Source organism: Sinocyclocheilus rhinocerous, unplaced genomic scaffold (genome assembly GCF_001515625.1).
Source record: "Sinocyclocheilus rhinocerous isolate Xijiao unplaced genomic scaffold, SAMN03320098_v1.1 scaffold168, whole genome shotgun sequence".
NCBI lineage: Eukaryota > Metazoa > Chordata > Actinopteri > Cypriniformes > Cyprinidae > Sinocyclocheilus > Sinocyclocheilus rhinocerous.
Genome location: NW_015635532.1, coordinates 759,971 through 776,811, shown reverse-complemented (window position 1 = coordinate 776,811; position 16,841 = coordinate 759,971). Strand labels below are relative to the sequence as shown.

General features: G+C 35.7%; 1 protein-coding gene across 3 annotated transcripts in view; it reads left to right on the top strand.

The window, feature by feature from the left end:
• Positions 1–16,841, top strand: part of LOC107747099 (testican-1-like) — a 284,652-nt gene that overhangs the window by 204,225 nt on the left and 63,586 nt on the right. For all 3 annotated transcript variants that reach the window (XM_016561525.1, XM_016561524.1, XM_016561523.1), the window contains 2 exons: positions 6,787–6,901; positions 12,906–13,038. In XM_016561525.1, the coding sequence (XP_016417011.1) occupies positions 6,787–6,901; positions 12,906–13,038 (248 nt within the window). The remainder of the gene's footprint in view (positions 1–6,786; positions 6,902–12,905; positions 13,039–16,841) is intronic.

Below are 16,841 nucleotides of genomic sequence, written 5' to 3'. Positions count from 1 at the left end.
GATAAGTTTGTTTCATCACAACAGATTTGGAGAAATGTAGCATTACATTACTTGCTCTGCAGTGAATGGGTGCTGTCAGAATGGGAGTCCAAACAGCTGATAAAACATTGCAATAATCCACAAGTAATCCACACCACTCTAGTCCATCAGTTAACATCATGTGAATTGAACCTTAAACCGTTGCTTCCAGCTAAAATTAAAGTCCATAATAAATTGTAAACAGTGCTTGATCTTGCATATTTTGCTCCTGATTCAGACCAGACGACTCTTTCACTGGAGGAAGCGTTATTATGGATTATGGACTTGTATTTTAGCCAAAAGCAAACTTTTGAAGTTAAAAACCTCTTAATTATGGTTTTGTTTCTTACAAACTTACAGTTTTTCACTTCATAAGACATTAACTGATGGACTGGAGTGGTGTGGATTGCTTGTGGATTATTTTGATGTTGTTATCAGTTGTTTGGACTCTCATTCTGACGGCACCCATTCACTGCAGAATGAAGAAACAAACTCATCTACATCTATCTTGGATGGCCTGAGAGTGAGGAAATTTTCAGCAAATGTTAATTTCTGGGTGAACTATTCCTTTTAACATTTAGTGTAGTGAACTGCTATTTGAAACGGATGTCATTATTGCGATGCATAGTTGCACATGCTATGTTTAATAAAGTGTGCAGTATATAGCCGAAGTGTGTACGTTGTGCACTGTTTGTCGATTCGAATTGACTGCTTGCTTAAACAGGAGCTGAATTTGTTCATTCAGAGCCTGGAATTGAAAAGTGTGAAGAGGTAAATATCCCCCATCCTCCCTCTCTCTTGCTCTCATCTCACATTTATCAGTCGGGATCTATCAGACTTTCTTATTTTCATTCCCTCTTCGACACACGTTCGTACCCTGCAGTGAGGGTGTTTGGGGTTCGTCTCTGAATATGAATGACCTGTTTTCTGGTGTAATAGAAAAAACGACTGGACAAAATGAAAGAATACACTGTAGACTAGTAACAAGAGAAATGCATCACTGTGCTGTACATGTGTTCCTGTACATTTACTCACCTTATATCTCCGTTCACCTCATGAGATCAATACTCTATTTGTTTATGCAATTTTTTTGATTTATTACATTTGATGTATTCTTGAACACATGCACTGACCTGCAAATTCAAAGTGCAGTAACTACAGAGACTGACAGAAATGGCTTCAGGGATTTCTGACAGGTTTTTGAGTGATTTGATATCAGTTTTATACTCAGCTTTCTCTGAACCTAAATATAATTTAGACAAACGCATTTGTCACAGATCAGTTCGCAGTCTAAGAGACTTAATTTCAGATTTTCTAGAATGTGTGGTTCTTTGTACAGTGAACTAGATATAGTAGTACAGGTATTACTTTTGGCTTTGTTTTTTTCAGTTTCTTTTCATTTTCATCCCAAAATAATAATAATAATAAAGAAATAGTAAATTATATTTATTCATATAATTGTTTGCTTTAATTTTGTATTTGTATAAATTATATTTATATTTATATTAGACAGTTAAACCAGTTTTCAGAAAATTAAGTTTTCTTTGTATTGCAACATTCTCTTCATTACAATTAAGTACATTTTCATCCTAAATTCTCATCACTATAATGTGAAAGACATCTTAAAAAAGGAGAGAAATTTTAATTATAAAAATATATATTTATTTGTCAAAAATGTTATTTGTATAATTAATTTTTTAATTCATTTTTATATTTATATTTTTATTATAGAAAATGTAGCCCATTTTTAGAAAATTAAGATGCAATATTCTTTTCATTATAAAATTCTCATTACTATAAAGTTTTTTATATGATTAATTGTAATAGAAATATAATATAAATTATTTTATATTATAGAAAATTAAGACTTTTTTCGAAAATGTGTTTATCTTTATATTGCAACCTTCTGTTCATTATAATTACCACACTTTCATCTCTAAATTTTCATTACTATAAAGAAAAAAGTCATTCTTATTACTGTAATGTAAAAAATAAAGTAAATATTCAGTATTACTGTCATGAATGTTGCATTGAGAAAAATGGGACTTACAAAAAAACTCTAAAGTATTGCATCACAATAATGAGAATTTAAAAAAGTCACATTATCTTAATGCTTATATATTTATTATTTATTTTAATAAATATAAATATATTACTAAAAACAATTATATAAAAAATACATATTTATTTTATTTCTACATGCTTCTGTGAGATTCACCATATTAAACCCTCTGCTAACTGCACACACTCAGTTATGAAAAAATAAAAATAAATAAAACAAATGTCAAAAGCAAAATGTCCTTCAGACAGAATCCCATCACGGTATGCTGTGAAAGACATCACGCAATGTGTGTGTGTGTGTGTGTGTGTGTGCGCGCGCGTTTTTGTGACAAATGAGGACATAAATTTGTATAATGACAAGGGTATGACATAGGTATTTCAAGGAGAAGGTGACTTTTCAGGACATTACCCCATGTCCCCACTTTTCAAAACGCATATAAATAACACAGAATGGAGTGTATTGAAAATCTGAAATAGAACAAAGTTTCCTGTGAGGGGTAGGTTTAGGGGTAGGGTTGGTGTAGGGCAATAGAATATACGGTCTGTACAGTAGAAAAACCATTACGCCTATGGGATGTCCCCACTTTTCACAAAAACAAACGTGTGTGTGTGTGTGTGTGTGTGTGTGTCTGTCCGCTGGTAAAGTGTGTCCTCACTTCCCCTCAGACAGCTCCCAGCACCTCATCTCTCGTTTCCTTCCATAGGGGGCGCCCTCACCGGCTGAATCTCATATGCAGGAAAATATAAAATGATTCCGTCTGTCACAGGGTTGAGAGAGGCCTGGACTCCATCAATAAGACATGTACATCTCTAAACACACAAAACCCCACACTCCCTAACAAACGACTGACAGCAGAAGACAGAACGAAAACCAGAGGAAAATGAACTAAAAGAAGAGCAGGTGTTTGAAAATGAGACGTGTGTTTGTACAGCAGCAGAATGTCTGGATTGTTCTTTTCCATGTAGAGAAAGTAGTTTATATGACATCTGTGCCCTATATTCTTCTAGAGTCATATGATGCTTTATTTAAGGAACAGACTGAACTTTAATCATTAATTGCTGCAAATCTTCCACAACTCATTTGCATATTCAAATATGCCATTGGAGCCAGGTTGGATGTAAGTGATGTAAAATATTGTTGGTTCTCACAGGTCTCTTGACTTAATGAAACATGTTTGAATGTAGAAAAGCACAAGTTATATTTGAGAGCTGCTGCACGGGTGGAAATGTTCAGCAAATAATATGTTAAGTATCGGTCTGTTTCTAACACAAAACTATTATTTGACTTCAGAAGACTTGGAATAATGAGCAGGGGTCATGTGGACAGATGTTATGATGATTTGATGTCATTTTTAAAATCTTGACTGCAGCCTATGGTCACTGTCTGCTTTCTTTGCATTATTGTATTGTTTTGTTTCATCATTGTTTCAATGTTTTGATGTATCATTGTTTTGTTTCTTTGTGTGCATTTTTGTGTACATCAGTGTTCTGTTGTTTCATTGTTACTTTTTGTTGTGTCATTGTATTGTTTTGTTTCTTTGTTTCATTGTCTTGTTGTTTTATTATAGCAAAACAATGATCAGTGTTCCGTTGTTTCATTTTTATCGTTTTGTTGTTATTGTTTCATTGTAATGTTTCTTTGTAGCAGTTTGTTGCATCATTGTTCTGTTGTATTGTTTGGTTGTGTCATTATGTTGTTACAATCTAACGTTTTGTTTCGTTGTAGCCTTGTAGCATTCCGTTGTTTTGTTGTATCATTATTTTGTTGTTCTTTGTTGCAGTGTTCCGTTGTTTCATTGTTTCGTTTTGTTGTCATTGTTTCGCTGTATTATTATTTCATTGTATCATATTGTTTCATCGTGTTATTGTTCCATTGTTTCATTGTATCATTTTGTTTCATTGCTTCGTTGTCTCATCGTTTCATTATAGCAAATCTTTGTGTGCATTTTTGTGTACATCAGTGTTCTGTTGTTTCATTGTTACTTTTTGTTGTGTCATTGTATTGTTTTGTTTCTTTGTTTCATTGTCTTGTTGTTTTATTATAGCAAAACAATGATCAGTGTTCCGTTGTTTCATTTTTATCGTTTTGTTGTTATTGTTTCATTGTAATGTTTCTTTGTAGCAGTTTGTTGCATCATTGTTCTGTTGTATTGTTTGGTTGTGTCATTATGTTGTTACAATCTAACGTTTTGTTGTATCATTATTTTGTTGTTCTTTGTTGCAGTGTTCCGTTGTTTCATTGTTTCGTTTTGTTGTCATTGTTTCGCTTTATTATTATTTCATTGTATCATATTGTTTCATCGTGTTATTGTTCCATTGTTTCATTGTATCATTTTGTTTCATTGCTTCGTTGTCTCATCGTTTCATTATAGCAAAACAATGATACAAAAATCAGTAGGGCTGGGCGATATCATATCAAGATCACAATAAAATTTATGTCAATAACAGTGATAAGCTCTGGACATTTTTATATCGATATATATTAATCAAATAGTCTATCACAGCAGAAATAAAGGCAACAGCATCCAGTCAGTGCATGCCGCTAATAACTCATGTTCTGAGTGTCTCTTTGTGAATGCATGGCGTGTTTTCGTCTGATACACCAACTCAAACACACGTGACGCTGACTTCTTCAGCGGCTGCGTCTCAATATATGAGGACATGAACTTCAATATCCAGAGCTGCTCTGAGAGTCAATTCACCAGCTTTACACCGTTTCATTTAAGAAACACTGCTGTCAAAGACACACTGAAACTGAAAGACCTTCACGACAACCCGTCAAAATAAAAGTCTGGTTTTTACTTGAAGAAATTATGACCATTGTTTCATATGATACAATTACCATTGTATACTAAAACATAATTCTCAAATAATAATAATATTATTACTTTTAAGGAATATCATACAACCTATATATCATACAGTTCTGTTGTGCAGAATCTTACTTGACAATAAAAATGCAATGTTTTGTTGTAAATTAATTTAATTTGATTACATTTCAAACTGTTAAAGTTTTATTAATTAATTTAAGTAGACACCATTTTTATGATAACTTTGAATTCAATCATAAAACACAGAAACCAGAAAAAAATAAAATGAGAAAAAGAATTTAGGAGAAAGAAATTTCTTTTTGGGGCCCTTAATTAAAAGATATATTACTCTGTCTTTAATTGTGAACAAACAAAGTTATGTTTCCATTTATTCTCAAGGTCTAACAAACATGTGGAAAATGTTTCCTTCCTCAGCATATGAATTTCATGATAAAAAGCGATTTCATATGATATGGAAAATATATATTGTGATCATATTTTTGGCCATATCGCCCAGCCCTAACAATCAGTGTTCTGTTGTTTCTTTGTATATATATATATATATATATATTTGTCATTGTTTTGTTGTTTCATTGTTAACACTTTGGTATACTTTGGCAACCGTAGCAGTTTGTATCGTTTTGTTGTCATTGTTTCGCTGTATTATTGTTTCATCATATTGTTTTGACAGTTTTGCTGTATCATTGTTTCATTGTATCATACCCATTCATTGTGTCATTATATTGTGGTTTTGTTGCGTCACTTTATTTTAAGGTCCAATTCTCACTATTAACAAACCATTAATTACGACTTTTGCCTCAATAAACTCCTAATTTGCTGCTTATTAATAGTTAGTAAGGTAGTTGTTAAGTTTAGGTATGGGGTAGGATTAGGGATGTAGAATATGGTCATGCAGAATATGTGCTTTATAAGTACTAATAAACAGCCAACATGTTAATAATAGGCATGCTAATAAGCAACTAGTTAATAGTGAGAATTGATCCCTATACTAAAGTGTTACCTTTTTTTGTGAAGAAGGAAAGTGACAGGTTCAGCACAACATAAGGGGAAAATAAAAGATGACAGATGTTTCATTTTAATGAACGGTTCCTTTAAATATGAGGTATTTATTCTGTTAACAGCAGTGATCAGAGCTGTAAATTGACCGTATGTGTGTGTGTGTACTGAAGGCCAGTTGGCATGGCTGCGTTCCAGATGAACAGCAGGTTGGCATCAAACTTCCCCGATAAACACACACACAGACATGTGAAGGTCAGAGGGAGTGATGGAGTGTTTGACCTCTTTTATACCCACCTGTGTGTTTCAGCTCACACAGCGCTAAATGTTAGTTCTGTATGTCTGATGCTTGAAATTGAATTTGCACTGTAATAAATGGCTGAGGAAAGGTGTGTGTTTAATGTTTCCTGATGGAGATGAATGCCTTATGAGTTCTCATAATGATCTCCGCTCACGCGCTATTCCTCCTCATCCTCCTTCTTCCTGCTGGAGGAGCCTGCACGAGAGAGGCAGAGTGCGAGACAGTGTTTCTCCTCTTCCTCTATTTGTCAGGAAGTGTTTACACTGAGCTATTGCTCAAAGTCGGTGCTGTGTGTGTGAGAGATGATAAAGCGTTTGCCAGACGGCTGCTGCATTGTTTCTCCTGTGTGTTTGCCAGAGTAAAGCTCTCCTCTCCTCCATAAGATTCTCTCGCCTCCTTTCATGCCATCTTACTGAATCTGCTCTGTCTTTCTTTCCTGGAAAGGAAAAGTGAAACAAAAGAACATGAATATAAAAGATGAGAGATCGCGTTTGTGTTTGAGGGAGACGTAAACAGAGATCAGATGAGCTGGAGGCTCTAGTTTATCATAGTAAATGAAGTCTTTCTCTGTCTTTTCAGGGCTGGACAGCACTAAAGACCCCTGTCTGAAGGTTCACTGCCCTCCTCACAAAGTGTGTGTGAGCCACAACTTCCAGACGGCCATCTGCACCAATCACAAACCAGCACAGCACAGGTAAGACCCGCAGTCACACGCCAACGTCAAACGTTTGTCGAGGCAAATGCTGACTAGTTTGAAGATTATTTAGACTATGCAGTGTGCAAACAGTTACATATGCTTTACTGACTGGTTGCTAGGGCAGAGGTTTTCAATATTTTAGATGTCACAGACAACCATATATGATCATCCTCATGCAGAAGTCCCCTATGCAAAAAATTAAAATTCTGCATTTTGTTTTTTAATGTATAAGGACCTAATTTATACTGTGGAAAAATAGTGTATATATATATATATACACACTATTTTTCCACAGTATAAAAACACAAACGCAAAAAATTAAAATTCTGCATTTTGTTTTTTAATGTATAAGGACCTAATTTATACTGTGGAAAAATAGTGTATATATATATATACTATTTTTCCACAGTATAAAAACACAAAATATTAAATTAGTTTTATTATGTTTCATTAGAACATTTTTTTCATACTCACTCTAGTACTATATTCTTAGGTGTGTTTGTTTTTATTTAAATAAATTATAATTCATTCATTCTAATAATTGTTTAAATTATTTTAATTTAGTTATGTTTTATTCTATTTATATATTCATTCTTATATGTGTGGGACCCCATCCTAAACTTCAAAAGGAAGCCATATATTTTAATGCATTATGACGCAATTTATGCAGTAAAAAATATTTTAAATATGTGTAAAATATTATTTATAATATTTTTATCCGTTTTTAATATTTAAATTTTATTTTATTTTATTCTCATGCAAGGGACTCGAAATTTAAAAAGCAGCCATATATTTTCATTCATAAAGACCAAATGTATGCTGTAAAACAATAATATTATAAATGTGTAAAATCTTATTTGAAAAATATTTAGTTTCTATAGTATCATTGTATATTATTCTATAGTACTGTTCTGTTAGATTTTTGTTTTATTTAAATAAATTATTTATTAATTCTTTTTTTTCATTTATTTTAGTAAAATATTTATTTAGTTTTATTTAGTTAGTTATGTTTGATTGTATTTATTTAGTTTTCTAGCACATATATCAGTGCCGCAGTGACTCATGCACATGTCTGAGTGTTTGAAGGCAATTAAGAGATCATTTTGGTTGGTATGATTATGTTTAGAGATTTAAATATTGGTTTTGTTCAAAGCAAGAGAAAAGCGATTCTCAAAAAGCATGCTTTTTAAAATTATTTAAATAATATTTATTTAGTTAGTTATTTTAATCATTTTAATTTATTTTAATCAAATTATTAATTTCATTTTATTTATTGTTTCAACTTTTTATTTTATTTTATTTTTATTTTGTTTGTTTCCTCTCTGAATTTTTCCCCTTGCCCCCAGTCTGAAAAGCCCTGTGCTTGGACGCTGCTGACCAGTTGTTTGGTAGTTGATGCCTCTTTTACCAAAAGTGACTAAGTAGCCAAACCCTAAAACCTTGGAAGCTCTGATTGGCATCTAGTAAACCTTCACCAGTTATTTCATAACCATGATCACAAATAATTTCCAAGCACTAGATGAATAAGTGTGTGTCCTTGTGTTTAATCGGGCTCTGAGGTATCTCTGCTTCTCCAGGGTCACATTCCGTTGCTGTCTATTGTGAGTCGTAGTCATAATGACAGCGGAACACTGAGGGAAGGTCATTACTGGCTTTTGACTCCGCCCCCTCACGTCCGGACGAACAAATATTAGTTGTGCAATGGCCATTTGAGCAGGTCCAAGAGTTTACAAAGTTAAATTACTACCGCCCCCTTACATATGCAAACACAAAGCACATGCTGGCACAGCAAATATCATGTCTGCCTGAGAAATAACAGCACGCTGATCCGATTAGAAAGCCAAGCGCATTGCTAGTGGGTGATAATGCTGCATTGGTCAAGCTATCATTAATGACCAGCACATCAGGTGTAGCTGCCGCATCTGATCATTCATTTACACCATAAAACACTGTGGTACATAATGCATGAATGTATGAAGAGTGCTGCTAGATTAAGCACAACAAAATAACACATTAATAAATCCTAAGTAGATCCTAAGAACTATTGGGGAAAATCTGGCAAATGGATCTACATATGGTGCGAAAAGGATCTGATATTGCTAGTGTTAAAGCACGTTCAATAAACACTTCATGTGTTAAACTTGTTCGATTTCTCTGGATGCAGTTTCCATACTTGACTTGGATCTGTTTCAAAATTTTGTGTAGTACTTAGGCAGCATCCTAACTGAAAGGAACCCTCATAAGTGCCTGATTTGTAGCAGTATAAGTAATATATGATGCTACCATAGTTTTGGAGAAAACAAGGTATTGTGCAGGAAAAAAAAATAACAACAGCATATTGTTGTTGCTTACTTTTTGACACAGCTTTGCATCTGGAACTGTCTTAAGTAGTCAGGGTTTTAACCATTAGTGATGATATTTAAAGGGTTAAGTTCAACTGAAGTGTAATTGTGAAGATTTAGTTTGATGTATGAATATTCTATAGTTCCTTATTAAGACTGATTTGAGAACAGATTCATCACAGCAGTGTAATTTCCTCAGTGCTGAGCTGATATTACAAGTATACTTTAATATAACGCAATGAAGTGTGAATCACAGACTCATAATATAATGCACCGTAATGTGCTGTAATATAATCCATTATACTGTATCTCGCTGCATTATCCAGCAGTTCAACATATAGTCTGTAAAAGCGGCAGCTCATGACGAGCACTTCATAGTGACCAGAGACAGATTCTGCTCATTCTCACTCAGTAATGTTTGTGAATGTGGCAGACGGACTGCTTCAGAAGGGCTGGCAGTGAGTTGAGCTCATTACGCTGCTGTGATTGGTCACCCGCAGCATTTGGTCTGCCGATATTTTGTATAATAATGCTAAACTGTAGCGGCTAAATTTACCATTGTCCCCCTCAAATGATTTCCTAAAGAGCTGTGCGAGTTTCCAGTCGTGTCACTCCACAGTCTCTTTCTCCTCACGTAATAAAATAATTTCAACTCAAATCAATAATTCATGTCTGCTTATTTATGTGCTAAGCAGTTGTGTAATAAGTGAGGAAATGTGCAATCAGCTAGTCATTAGCACAACATAAATCCTTTCAAGGTTATATGAGACAGCTCGGATTATATATAATGAACTCCTTTATATATGTTGAAAAAAATTTGCATTAATCAAAGACAAAACAATAAACGTTTAATTTAATACATTTTTCTGAGCAAAAAATAATAACTATCATAAAATTAAACTATATAAAATTTAGTAAGATCACATTTTCTTTTATATATTTTAATAGGTACAGCTCAGAATCATTTTTACATAATTATATGTCACACTGAATGACGATGGAACATTATTTCACCTATATTTTATTTTCACAAAAGTTATTTGAAACATTAAAGTAGACATGTTACTTGCATTTAATATGCTTTCTACATGTATATAAAATCACTTTTGTATATTGAATTTGATGCAAGCACCAAAAAGGGAGAGAAAAGTATTAATATAATTAATACTTTTTCTGCAAGAATGCATTAAATTGATCAAAAGTGAAAGTAAAAACATTTATAATGTTACAAAAGATTTCTGTTTCAAATCAGTGCTGTTTCTTTTGACCTTTCTATTCATCAAAGAATCCTGAAAAATAAAATGTATCACAGTGTCCACAAAAAATATGAAGCAGCACAACTGCTTTCAACATTGATAATAATCACAAATGTTTCCTGAGCAGCAAATCAGCATATTAGAATGATTTCTGAAGGATCATGTGACACTGAAGACTGGAGTTATGATGCTGAAAATTCAGCTTTTAATCACAGGAATAAATGTAATTTTACAGTATATTCACATAGAAAACAGTTACTTTAAATTGTAATAATAGTATTGCTGTTTTTGCTGTATATTTTATCAAATAAATGCAGCGTTGGTGAGCAGAAGAAACTTCTTTCAAAAAGCGCCACAAACAAGCAGCCGTTTATCAAATCACTGATATTGTCAACTGTAAGATAGAGACAGAGATCATGTTTGTTGATCACCATCAGATGATCACACTTCACGCTTTCTATGAGATATTGACATTTTGAGTGTGAACAGAAGTGACATCACAGAGGTCTTTTGTGACTTTCTTTATCTCCAGTGTGTGTATGTGTGTGTGATATCTGATCAGCCAGTGTTGTGTAAGATTCCATCTCCTCGTAAAATCCCTTTCGGATTCAAGCATTAGCTGTTTGTAATGTCGCTTGTATCTTGAATGGCCCATTAGCACATGGCTGCAGATGATCAGAACTAACTTAGTACACTAATTGATGAGCATGCTAACTGTGGGGAATATATGACGGCAGGTTAGTTTTGCAGGGCAATCAGATCAGTTATCATACTGCATGAGATAAATGTTTAATTTGGCCAGTTATCAGATGTCAAATATAATTTAAAAGACGTTTAATTGCTGGATTTTTATGATATACATTACATAAATCATAGTCTTACTGTGGGTGTCCCAATCAGGTGCTAAATAACAAGGTTAAAGAGATAGTTCACCCAAAAATAATTTTTTACCCCCAGGGCATCCAAGATGTAGGTGACTTTGTTTCTTCAGTAGAACACAAATGAAGATTTTTAACTCAACCCTTTGCAGTCTGTCAGTCATATAATGGAAGTGAATGGGAATCACGGCTTTGAGAGTCAAAAAAACATACACAAACAAAACCAAATTAAACCCGGCGGCTCGTGACGATACATATATTGGCCATATATTATATATAGATATATATAAGTAGATTCCCGCGGCCCATAGAAACAGTCACTAATGAGGCATCTATGTATATATCTATGTCTACTATGCCAGAGCACGTACACGCGTCATGTGCCGGATGTTGGACATTGCGACGTGATTCCCATTCACTTCCATTATATGACTGACAGACTGCAACGGTTTGAGTTAAAAATCTTCGTTTGTGTTCTACTGAAGAAACAAAGTCACCTACATCTTGGATGCCCTGGGGGTAAGCAGATAAACATCCAAGACCTTTAACATCCAGAAACCAGTTTTTCTTTTTTCTTTTTTCTTTTTTTTTTTTTCAGAGGATTGAATATTACACAACACCAGCATGTGTTCTGATATTAAAGTAAAGGCCATATGAAATGAGTTTTATTTTTTGTTTTATTTATTTATTTATTTTCCAAAATTCAATCATTTCCGTTATAATTTTTCTGCATTCAGTCTGGATTTTGTTTTAATGGTTAAATAACATTTTAGTAACCAGAAAGCACATGAAGTTATTTAAAATCATGAAACTTATTTTTAATATAAATTGTAATAATCTAATCAATTTAATTCAGAAAAAACGTTTTTTTAACAGTAGTAAGGCCCTATGAATTTTTTTTCTGTATATTTGAATTTGTGATATTCTTTAAAATTAAAGTTTTATTGAGAAGTACATTCTACTATACACCAGTATTATATTTCTCTTTCAGAACATGCTGATTTCATATTCAATAGCCATCTTTTTGCATTTTAATATTCACAGACACTATTCGATATCGTGATTTGATTTTTTTTTATTATTCATCCAAAATTTGCCAAATTCCGTGACATTCCGCACTATACCTGGCTTCCACGATTCCGTCTGCGTTTTCCACATCACATAGATCATAGTGTCACAGTTATAGACTTTTAGTTTGTTTTCTTTCATGTTTTCCTTGATCTAGTTTTCCCTCGTGTCTGATTAGTTCATTCTGTTCACCTGTGTTAGTTCATTATCCTCATTTTGTCTGTGTATTTAAGTTGCTCCCTTTCAGTTCTTCAGGGCTGGTTATTAGTTGTGTATGCGGTTTGTGTTACCCTGTGTTTTGTATGAGTCTTCATCATCTTGGATTACTATTAAATGTTATTTGGATTACCTTCATCTTCATGTGCCTTCCTTCACAAGAGCGTGACACATAGGGCCCAACAAATTTATGCCTATATTTCTGACATTGCCCACACATCTTGTCTTGTTCTCTTTGTAGCATTAAACCCAGGAAAGGAAATCCCCCCCATAAGCATTGGATGGGACCTGTGAAACATGGGAAATGTAAGCCATGTCCTGTAGTTCACTCCAGCTCGGTGTGTGGCTCTGACGGACACACATACTCCTCAAAGGTGAGATATTCATCGCTGTTTACATTGAACTGAATGTAAATCAGAAAGATCCCATGACTTACCAATTAGAACTTACTAGTTTAGTTTATTGATTCATAAAGCACATTTAAAAACAACAGATGTTGAAACCAAAGTGCTGTACAGGAAATATTAAACAGAATTAAAACAAAACAAAAGACTAGACAATATACAAAACACAACCAGATGGACAAATGAAAAAGTTACACCCTCAAGAAGAATTAAAACACAAAGAATAAAAATAGGTCTTCAAAGAGGAGTTGAACATAGAAATAGAAGGAGCAGATCTAATATAGAGAGGAAGACTATTCCAAAGCCTAGGAGCAACTACTGAGAAAACCTTTATCTTAATCACCTTTTGCTTTAAAACAAGAATGAGGAACAGAGAGTAGTAATTGACTAGATGATCGAAGGGGTCTTGAAGCAGTATATGGGGTGAGAAGGTCACAAATACTGTTTACTGAGGTGCAAGTCCATGCAAAGCTTTAAAAATAAAGAGCTAATTTTTAAAATCAACATGGAACTTAACCAGTAACCACTGAAGAGAGGCGAGCACAGGTGTGATGCGCTCACGTTTTTTAGTGTCAGTCAATAATCTGGCTGCCACGTTTTGTACCATCTGCAAGCGATCTAGAGCTGATTTAGGCAAACCAAGATAGAGCGAATTACGGTAGTCCAACCTTGATGTTATTGAAAGCATGAATAACGGTTTTGAGGTCCTTCTTAGAAAGCATCATTTTGGATCTATCTTAACTTAAAGAAACTGTGTTTCATGACAGCACTAATATGTTTATCAAAACACTAAGTGGGATCAAAAATAACACTAAGGTTTTTGACACAGCACGTACATTAGAGGAGAGGGGACCAAGGTGATTGACAATGTCAGAGGGCAGAACTGATAGGCCAAAGATGATTATTTCAGTTTTGTCATTGTTTAGCTGTAAAAAAAAATCATGTATATCTAGCATTTAATGTCATGCAGACAATCAAACACACTGGACACAGAGCAGCTGTTATCTTTAACCGGAAGATAAAGCTGAGTGTCATCAGCATAGAAATTATAGGATAAGTTGTGTCTCTGTATAATATGACCTAGAGGAAGCATAAATAATGCAAAAAGAAGAGGACCCAAAATGGAACCCTGCGGAACACCATAAGAGATTTGAGCACAAGATGAGAAACATTCCCTACATTAACAGAAAAAGTTGTCTCCTTGAGACCCCTCAGCACAGACCCCTGAAACCCAGCTACATGATTGAGCCTTAGTAAAACGATATCACGATCTCCTGTGCCAAATGCTGCAGTTAAATCAAGCCGGATTAAAATACAGCAGGAACCAGAGTCAAGAGTGAGTAAAATGTCATTGGTAACCTTCAACAATGCAGATTCAGTACTGTGTCGTTCCCTGAAACCTGACTGAAAAGAATCAAAAATACCAAAAATGCTCAAATAAGATGATATCTGAGAGGAGACACCTTTTTCCAAGACTTTTGAAATAAAAGATAGTTTAGAAATGGGTCTGTAATTATTCATAACATGCTAATCAAGATGATGCTTTTTCAACAATGGTTGTATAAAAGTGGCTGGTACCACCTCAATGACTAGAGAGCTATTAATAATAACAGTCATGATTGGACTCAAAACTGGAAAAGCTTCTTTAAAAATATGTGAAGGCAGAAGATCAGAAGGGCAGGAAGAGGGTTTCAAATTCAAAAGTATACCATACTAACTAACTGTGACTCATTTCCGTGTTTGATTAAATGTAAAGTATGTTTGCGTTGAGGTTCAGGTGAGATACGAGTGCAATCTGATCAAGGGAATTTAACCTGAACACTATCAGGCCCAGGATCATTGTGTCCCAACAAGGAGAGAGTCACCTTTAAATTCCAATGTCAGCGCACAACTCTCTCTCTCTGCTGGGGTAAATGATGCAGTGTTTGGTGATGGATGGTTAGGTGGATGAACTGTGTCCGCTGTTGATATTGGATTCTTGAGTCCTGCGCAATCCCCCCTCCGGCTCGAGAACAGAGAGAAAACCTGAACCTCCAGTGCAACCTGTGCCTCCCATCTATGACCACACCACTTTAACCCTGCCCACTCTATTTACTTCCCTTCAGCCAGAATGAAATCAGATGTGAGCGATGGAGTGAGAGAGAGAGACTCGGTCTGAACAGATAGAGGAGAGAAACAAACAGCTCATGGACACGGCAGATGTGTAAACGGCTGTCCTGAAATTTTCAGCTGTAGAATCAGTGACACTATACGCACACGTAGCACATCATTGACGAACAAATACAAATAATAGCAGACCGAGAACTAAGGAACAGACAGGGCTTATAAACACATGGAATGCAATTAGGGAGAACAGAAACAGGTGTGGAAACAGCTAATTAATCAAAAACCATGGAAACTAACTAGGCAGGAATAACGGAAACACAGAAAACAAAAACAAAACCGACCATAAACATGACATTACTCCCCCCTCCCGGAAGGCGCGTCCCGCGCCATGACAATACCACCGGGGTGGGCGCCCTGGAGGCTGGTGCAGGACAGGGACACGGGAAGGCCTCCAGGGCGGATCAGAGATCTCTGGAAGCCATGGCGGAGCTGGTAGCTCAGGGGGCCATGGCAGAGCAGGCAGTTCAAGTTGCCATGGCAGAGCAAGGGACTCAGGGGGCCATGGCGGAGCAGGCAGTTCAGGTTGCCATGGCAGTGCAGGGGACTCAGGGGGCCATGGCGGAGCAGGCAGTTCAGGTTGCCATGACGGAGCAGGGGACTCAGGAGGCCATGGTGGATCAGGGGACTCAGGAGGCCATGGCAGATCCTCCGTGACCTTAGCCGGCTCGGCCACAGCGGCCAGCGGGCTTGAGTCAGTGGCGGCCCGGAGGGCTTGATTAAGTGGCGGCCGGCGGGCTTGATGGCGAGCTGGTTCTGGATTGGGACCGGACGCTCTCAAGACACTGGAGGATCCCTTCCCTACAGCTTAGTCCAGTGGTGTCTGGTAGGTCCACAGGGCGATGGTAATTAGCCCCGATCCAGAACAGCGAGTTGAGCGTCGCGTCATCCAGCGCCATTTTCGCGGCGATCCCACAGAACTCCCACTCATATTCCACAAAGGGGAGATCTCTGCGGGCTAGGGCTAAGAAGCGAGCAGCTATCTCCATGCCGCGGGACGAACACAAGGGAAAACTAAAAGACTTTTAAAACGAAAACAAAAACACGGGGAGAAGGGCCGCCGCTTACTTGTTGTTTCGGTCTGCTATTCTGTCACGGTATGCTACTGTGAGGAGCACGGAGCACGGAGCGAGGAACAAGGAAAGCGGAGAATGCAGGAGAATTGCGATACACAGACTTTAATCTTCATAAAGCAGGCAGGAACACACGTAGCACATCATTGGCGAACAAATACAAATACAAATAATAGCAGACTGAGAACTAAGGAACAGACAGGGCTTATAAACACGTGGAATGCAATTAGGGAGAACAGAAACAGGTGTGGAGCTAATTAATCAAAAACCATGGAAACTAACTAGGCAGGAATAACTGAAACACAGAAAACAAAAACAAACCAGACCATAAACGTGACAATACAGACTTGTTTTATAATGTATTTCTTTTATTTTCAGACAAGTGACGGTAATTTTCATAGTACAAAAACAAAATGAAAACTTTATGCACCATTAAAATAAACTAAAAGTAGTCTGAAATAGAAATTCAGTGTACAAAAAAAAAAAAAAAAAAGAAGCTATAAATATTTAAAAAGATATGGCCCTCTCAGGGAACCG